This window comes from Eschscholzia californica, unplaced genomic scaffold (genome assembly GCF_041429995.1).
Source record: "Eschscholzia californica isolate CP2 unplaced genomic scaffold, dmEscCali1.0.p SCAF_5, whole genome shotgun sequence".
Taxonomy (NCBI): Eukaryota; Viridiplantae; Streptophyta; class Magnoliopsida; order Ranunculales; family Papaveraceae; genus Eschscholzia; species Eschscholzia californica.
This window is the reverse complement of record NW_028238472.1, coordinates 46,344,252-46,352,352: the sequence shown is the minus strand read 5'-3', so window position 1 is coordinate 46,352,352 and position 8,101 is coordinate 46,344,252. Positions and strand designations below refer to the sequence as shown.

The 8,101-nt window shown below is 35.0% G+C and overlaps 1 protein-coding gene across 6 annotated transcripts; it reads right to left on the bottom strand.

Moving 5' to 3' along the window:
* Positions 1–1,815: 1,815 nt before the first annotated feature.
* Positions 1,816–6,279, bottom strand: LOC147539782 (alpha/beta-Hydrolases superfamily protein). 6 transcript variants are annotated; one of them, XM_086638941.1, is made up of 10 exons: positions 6,082–6,279; positions 5,506–5,588; positions 5,176–5,290; positions 3,651–3,687; positions 3,418–3,487; positions 3,196–3,300; positions 2,940–3,090; positions 2,765–2,847; positions 2,301–2,394; positions 1,816–2,217 (listed from the first exon to the last, which is right to left on the bottom strand). In XM_086638941.1, the coding sequence occupies exons 2-10, from the start codon at positions 5,534–5,536 to the stop codon at positions 2,130–2,132; spliced, it is 774 nt and encodes a 257-aa protein (XP_086495067.1). In that variant the 5' UTR covers positions 5,537–5,588; positions 6,082–6,279; the 3' UTR covers positions 1,816–2,129. The 6 variants fall into 6 exon arrangements, with proteins under 6 accessions (XP_086495067.1, XP_086495068.1, XP_086495065.1 ...); XM_086638942.1 differs by having other exon boundaries at positions 5,506–5,590; positions 6,087–6,153; XM_086638939.1 differs by having other exon boundaries at positions 5,701–6,096.
* Between the last annotated feature and the right edge of the window lie 1,822 nt (positions 6,280–8,101).

Here is an 8,101-nt window from a genome sequence, read left to right as displayed (position 1 = left end):
ATATCAATAAGACATTCAACACTACTTCCATGATTACAGAATGGACAACTGAATACTGTATCAAGCTTCTCCATTCGTTTCTTTGAAACTACTGGCTTCGCTCTCGACTTTCTTTTTCCCATCGCTCTCGAAACAACAAAATTCTCCTGCTCCACTTGCTAAATTAGATAATATGATGAAGAAAGAAACCTTCTCTGTGTTGTTGTTTTTTGTTTTCTCTTCCTTTGCTCACCGATTGAACAAGTTCTATATTTATATATATAGTAATAGTAATAGTAATATGGGTTTTACCGCCTTATATCAGTAATAGTAGTTTCTAAATTAAGGGCGGGTCGGCCGGGTCTCTCCAAATCCTAGTAGTACAAGACTGTCTGTAAACAAAAATAGAAACCTAACTACCAACCTGAATCCTCTCCTCTTTCTTAACAGAAAAAAAAAAAAACCTGAATCCTCTTGCCACCTAGTTTCGTTTGGGCCCCTGTAATTTTACTAATTTCTTACTTGGCCTCCAAAATTTTAAAATATGGGCTTTGACTATTTCTCTTTAGGGCTCTCATCTAAACCCTTTAAAATTTTATTTTCCTTCCTGAAATTGCCCTTATAATTTAACTCCAACATTTGCAATCAATTGAATAGTCCTCCTAAATTAGACGAGTCCTCTCTCAACAAAAAAAAAAAAATTAGACGAGTCCTATTCACCAACAACACCCAATAACATCCCCATATCAATTGCTCCATCACCCATTATCTTGTTTTCTCTTTGACGTTCGAATATTAGGGTTTCCAGGTTGAACTCAAGGCTTTCATCCCTCTGTTAGGCAAGGTTTGGATCTCTCTGTTAGGGTCTTAAGTAGTTTTCATATGTACCCATATGCCCGTAGAACAATCGTGCTGATTTTTTGACTCAAAATTAAATTACTCTGTAAGTTAACTGGGGTCGATTATTTTTAACCGAAGTCCTCATTTTAACTGTCGGCATTGCCGATAAGAGATAATGTGATAACTGAAGTGCCCTCAAAATGGGTTCTTCGTTTGAATCATCCTATGTAAAAAAAAAACTCGCAAGTTTATAGTTGTCAACATTTGGTTGCCTAAGTGGTTGATACTTGATAGTGTTGACATAAACTCCCAAATCCTAGAGGTCTCAGGTCCTATTCGCATAGGAAATGGAACCAACGGTTATTGAATTTGGGTTATTAAAGGTATAAATAATGTAATAAATTTGTCGGGTGTGAAGAGGGATGAACCTCTTGATAATAGAATATAGAGAAAGACAGTTAGACCGAGAGATGGAGAGAGAGGTCGAGTGAGACCGAGAGATAGAGAGTGACATCGAGTGAGATAGAGAGGGGGACGAGTGAGTGAGAGAGAACAAGTGCAAAGAGAATGTAAAGAACAAGAAATAACTTCCTAATTATTACATGGACGGAGTCCACTCGGTTGGCCGAGTGGAAGCCGGGTCCGTGTCTCCTAATACTCCCCCTTAGGTTGGAGAAGTAATCGAAGTTCGAATGCAACATAGAACTAATTAAAGACCTCGACCAAGATTTCAGGTCTGAATTCGACAAAAAAGGAAGAAACTCTACCTGGTAAAGTGTATTTCCTCCACATGAGCTTGTGCGACTACCCTAAGCTTTCATACCTGCTAACCAACCTAGTGCCGCAATATGCAGTACAACGTCTTACGTTAATGTGGGACTAAGTGCGATGCATAAATTAGGTTCAGACTGATAGTCACATAATTTGTACCTTCGGCAACTACAACGAATAATACTTGAATAAGACACTTCAAAATAAATCGTAACATGGTAAAAATTGACAAACTCAAAATAGCTCATATTATTCATCAAAATCAATCCCATGAAGGTACCAACAAGCCAAGAACCGAAAAAGAAAAACCATACTCAAAAGCAAAAAAAAAAAAAAAAACACAGTTTCTTCCAAAAGAGACAAGATGACCAAAAGGGAATTAGGCAGATCAATGCCACTATAACAACATATACCCCCAAACCTTATAATTCTTTTACCTAACTCAGAGTTCTATTCCTTACAGATATAATACTCTGATCTTCTTCCTTTACTTCCTCCTTCGCTATCGTTTATTCCCAAACAACATTAAGGTTCTGAAATTATGATCGTGATCCCTCGAGACCCAACCTTGCTGTAAGCCAACTACAAACCTCATCTGTCTCTTGTGGAACTGTGTAGTGTCCAAGTCTGCACAGATAAAGCAAAGAACCTAAAAAAATGAGTGTTCCATACCTCAATGTGTATGGTTCGGTTAAGAAATTGATTATTACCCGTTATAGGTTCTGAAAGTAAGATTTCGGAACCCAGTTGAGCTTAGAACCCCTGCAGATTTCTCTCCATGTGTGTATTGTACTACATCATCACCTGAAACCGAAAGAAACTATAAGAATTTCTAAACTGATAATATGAAATCTTTTAGGCGATTTAGTGTAATTTGATGTTTAAAATTTTCATGATCATATTGAGGATTTGGGTGTTGACGAGAGGGTTGAAAAGCCCTGGCATAGGAATCAAGAATTAGTAGACTCGCTTCCCCATTGGATTTCTTCTTGGTTATCTTGTTATAGCTAATACAGCCTTGGCTGAAAAAGGTCCTTTTTTTCCTTCAATGGTTCAATAGTTCATAATTACATGGTATAATTGTAAAATCGAGCCTGAATGGCCCTACCTCAACAAGTTTTACGTATCAATGTATCAAGAAAAACAATTAAAGTTGGAAAGAAACGTGTGTTACCTTTTCCGTGGCAAAGCAAAATGGGCAAGGACGCAGCACGCCTTGAAGCTTCATTTGATCCCTCAATCTTGTTCCTTAAGCTCCTAATAGAGAAAAAAAGATAATTTTATATGTATGTTTAGAGCATATGTATGACTTTACACGATGGTGGAAAATTGATTAAAGCGGGCCAAACCTTGCACAAGGAAGCCAGCCACTTAGACCAACAACTGCACTTAAATAGATAGGGTAAGGGTTGCCATTTCCATATTTTCCCTGAGCACAACAAGTAGCGGAGTAAAGGGCGGTTGCCGCACCCATACTGAAGCCTCCAACTCCAACTTTGACTGTAAATTTGAAACGATATAAAACATGAGAGAAAAATTGAAGTATGCCCAATTCTAAAATTGGTCAAGTAAAACTTTGTTGGATGAGAAGATCGTAGAACTTACTATCATTTGGCTCTGTCGAGAGCAAATTTGCAACATGAGCTGCTGCACTATCTAACCCCTCGATATCATCAGGGCCGTCTTCCGACAGCTCTCCCACATCAAACCCTAAATAAATTAAACAAAAACTGTTAGAGCATCTCAAGGAATTCTAGTTTACTTTGACAAATTTTGTAGAAAACATGTACTATAATTAAGCAGTTTATCATAGAGGAAATATCTCACATGCAGTACAAGGAAATCCACCGAAAGCTGCTACAGGTCGTGTAGGCGCTGTGGGGCATATCCATTTAATCTGCAAAACAAAATCTTAATATTAGTAAATTTTGGAAATGAAAAGCTAACCATCTCCAACCCTATATATGTATATGTATATATATATATATATACACAGTAGGGATAAACATATACATTCAACTCATATTTAAGGGAAAAGTACAGTTATGCTATCTCTTTACATTTGAAAGAGGAAGGGTTTCCAAGAGCTGTGACCAACTGCAAAAGAGAAAAGAACCCAGAGGATTAAATCAGAAAACTAAGTTTCTTAATGCTCTTCAGCAAATCTAAAGGAATTCAGCACGGAGAAGCAACCATCAATGAAAACATTATAGGAAACCAGCAATAGTATAGTTTTTTCTTCCAAAGATTAGAAATAATATCGTATATAGTTCACATTGTGTTTATACCAGGAACAGGTAATTCGCATATTTCTCAATCTAGATCTTAAAGGCAGCTAAATAAAATGAAGTGCTTAAGCATTCAGACAAAGTTTAGTAAAAATATACCTCATTTTCACTCCGTAGAAGATAAATATCAAGTTGTCATATATTGGGTGAAAGAAAAGAATTTTGTGTTTATGTTTGCGAACTGAATTAAAATTTCCCACAAAAGAATTTCAATGAGGCCGAGGAGATGATGAAGCGTGACCCCTAGGTTCAAGCGCTTGGATACATTCCCTCAATTGATCATCAAGCCCCAACGAAGAGAAGCCACTGGCTGCTTGTTTAAGAAGGTTAGAAGCTGACCAACCTATTGGAAGATCGTAACTTCAAATTCTTAAACCTCCCAATTTGAGTTAGAATTTCTTAGAAAGCTAAACCCCATACAAGTTGGCGAGTTTTAAAAGAGTCAAAGACCATGTACATAAGTCTGAAAAGAGTTAGAGAGGTCCTTCTCTTCGGCCACCTGCAGGAAGTCTACTCTTTGCTTAATTGCGTAGCATGTGTCTACTCTTTGCTTAATTGCGTAGCATGTGTCGGAAGGAGGATTACAGGGTCCCCAGATAAAAGCAGACGAATATTTGGGCCATTAGAAAGATAAATAAAAGAGAATATGAAAACAAATTATGTTTTATTCAGTGAACGGCCACAAAGATATCTATACAAGTCAATCAGAATAAGAATCTCAATTAACCTAACTTAAAAAGGAAAAAGGGGAAAAAAATCTCACGAGAAGGATCGAATATTTAACATTTTTAACATTAGACTCCCTTTGTAGAGAAAAAGACAAAATATCAACATCCTCTACTCCCTTTTCCCCTATATTCAAACAAAAATGTCACCTCTAATCATGCTCAAGATAAAAAAGAAGGAACATTAAACCTCACAAGTCACAAGTATTCTCAATTTAGTCGATAATAAACACAAACACAATAATACAAAACAAATCATTATTATACCTCCCCAGTCTCTATCTCAAACAGCTAACACGAGCACGTGAACAAAAACAATGATCGATCGACAACTTTTTAGTAAAATGTTCAAGTTAAAAACTTCAATAAATGTTTATACCAAGATAAATCTACACAAAATGTGAAGATCTAACTTAAAATTATCAATCTATCTTCAAAAGGGAATAGTTGGAAACATAGTTACTCAAACAATATTATGAACTTCAAATTTTCTAGTAAACAAACACTGTCAAAGTGAATTACAAATACCATGTAAGATCAAGAATAATGGATGGAAAATATGATTAATATACCTCGAACCATTGTCGCCGAGGCCATGTAGCCAAACTATAGTTGCTTGGTGCTTCCCTTTTGGCCTAACAACATGGGTTCTTCCAAACTCAAATGCCCTTCCAGTTGTTCTACTTCCTGAATATTTTTCAGCAAAAAAAACTTTAATCATTCAAACCCAGACACAAAAGAGGAGCATCAATAGTAATCTGTCATTGAGGAATATATACAAACACATGAAGAACCAAAAAGATTCCAACTAGAAGATGAAAATGAACAATATAGCTAATGACAGTTCTAGTAGATATCTACACTTTTAGAAGAAAACCCAAAGACTAAAATATGGGACTAACCAGAACCAGTAGTTGTTCTACTAAAACTCATCCTTTAAACCCTGAAGATGATGTTTGTGTAATGATGATTAAGAAGATATATCCTGCAATGAATAAAAACCCAAATTGACAATCTCTCTATTTATAAGATATTGAAAGTTAGGGTTAAAAAGGGAATAATAACATAAGTTCAACAATCTCCATCAGTTCATATACTTTGTTTATACCAGCTCAAAATGTTCCTCAACTCATCAATCTAGAACCCCAGAAAGTGAAAGGCACCCACAAGAGTAGAGAGTAGAGAGAGAGAAAGAGAGTGAGGGTATTACTAGTGAAAAAGCAAGAAATCTTTTTGAAGAGCAGAGAATCCAAAAGAGATCATCACATGAAAGAGGGCCACCTAAGAGGCTCTCTCTGGGATTTGCAGAAACAAAGAGAATCTATGCTTGTGGACAGAGTTGGCAAAGTAAGAGAATATCAACCCAAAGAATATTTCCAAATTTTGAATTGCAGAATAATATTTTAATAATCTATTAGTATGAACAAAATTTTACTAGTTTCTAACCATAGTTTTATTTATCAAATATACATACCCACCTCATCATTAATCACAAGCATACACAAATTTCCATAAAATATAGATATAGCTAGAGAAGCAAAAGGGTATCATAAAATTGAAGATATTGAAATAATGAAATGATTTTGGAATTTTAAGAAATTTTATACTCCCCCTAGAGGTGTGTGTGTGTGGAGGAAAACACAAAAAGCTTATGAGCTTTTCTCAAGTGTCACTCCTCACTAGTTGTCACTTTTTGTTTGATTATTCAACAGTGCTACGTGTGCGGAATTGAAAGAACTTATTTGAAACTGCAAGGAAAGGGAATAAGGATTAAGATATCGTCATCTAATCTGCCTATTAGTACGCGAGTGTAGTGTCTTTGATTTTTTAGATAGCAATTTCTTCGAAATTCATGTTTATTTTTGTTTTTAACCTATCACGATGACTATTTTACTTTGGAAAACTATATCGTCTTCGTGAGGAGTTAGTGACACCTACAAATGATCTAAACACTATTGTTGCTTTAACTTTATCTGCGTTAGTGGCATACTTTTATGCGGGTCTTATAGAAAGAGGAATAGGTTATTTCAATATACACTCAACCAACTCGGATACTTTTACGTATTAACATCTTAGAAAAATATTTTGATTTTGTAAACTATTTTCTTTCACGATTTAATCAGGCAAACTCAATTGCTAGGTTTTTGCCTTTCAACTCACAGAAATAACTGCAAAAACCAAAGTAATGGCATAACTTCATTAAATTGACCCTAGAAAAGACAAGCATATAGTGTTTTTGCTAACAACATACTTCGTTTCTCGAAAAGTGACACCAGAAGGATATTTCAAGAATCCATTAGCATATAATTGCTTACCATTCTCGAAAACTTTTGCTATAAGCATATTTTCTTTATTGTAGGAATATATGCCAAACTATTGAACAAGAAACAATCAACTGTCATTTTCGAACATTATTTTCATTCTTTAAGACTTTTGAGCATTTCTACCGTTCTTTTTTAGGGTACATTTTTGCTAGGTCCACGAAATTTTTTTAAAATATTTGCTCAGAATGATGTTGTAAAGAGCCGTCCTTTTGTATATACGTAAATAGACATATGCCACCATACTCTAACACCTTTTGGTAGTGTCAGACACATCATGGTGATACCATGACAACAACCATCATTTATTCTTAAAATGAAATTTGTTTGTGTTTAATTTTGTTTACTAAATAATATTCATTACACATCAAATTAAATAAGAAATAAGCAAGTGAGATGGGAAAGGGGTACTTTTGTCATTACACTTATAAACTCACGATCTAAACTTTTCGTCTTTTCCATCAGGAAAGGAAGATGGCTTTTGAAACTTCACCCTGTGGCAGGGGTGGCCCGTGACCAAAGCCACCAAAGCGGTCGCTTTGGGCCCCAATTAATCAAGGGCCCCATGTTTCATATTTCGTATATAATTTTCGAAAAACTAATTATATTTTAAATCAATTTGAAATACAATTTAAGTTGTAGCTTGGTGGTAAAGGGTTTAGATCTTAAATGAAATGTCAAGAGTTCGATTCCTACTATTTGCATTGTTTAAATTTTACTTAATTTTTTTCTAATATCCATTGTATGGGGGCCCTAATTTTTTGTTTCGCTTGGGGCCCCCGATATACTAGGGCCGGCCCTGGACTGGCAAAAAACAAAATATATAATGCTTTTGAACCAAACAAGTTTTTTTTGCTGAAAAATTGAGCCTAACAAGTTGGTTTGTAAAAAAATATGAGGTTGAAAATAAAAATAAAGGTTGATGAATGATGAGAGAGAATGAGAAAAATAGATAAGATCATAGTTTTGTAGTTTGAAAAACTATAAACTTCGAACTAACAAACTTATACCTATTAACAATTCATTAGAAACAAGAAATAATACCAAGTTTAATCCAGCCATGATGAATGACACTATATGATTTCGATTTTACTTCAAGGTATTCAAACAATGAAAAGAAACAAACAGTATTAATAGAAGGACAAACAAAAAGAAATAGAAAAAAAAAATCGTATGA

Bases quoted from the DNA above. Each gene is read 5' to 3' on its own strand.
- LOC147539782 (XM_086638941.1), bottom strand. From the start codon at position 5,536: ATGAGTTTTAGTAGAACAACTACTGGTTCTG. The intron at 3,488-3,650 runs GTAAAGAGATAG...TTTGTTTTGCAG, and splicing joins AAACCCTTCCTCTTTCAAAT to ATTAAATGGATATGCCCCAC. The intron at 2,218-2,300 runs GTAATAATCAAT...TTATCTGTGCAG, and splicing joins ACTTTCAGAACCTATAACGG to ACTTGGACACTACACAGTTC.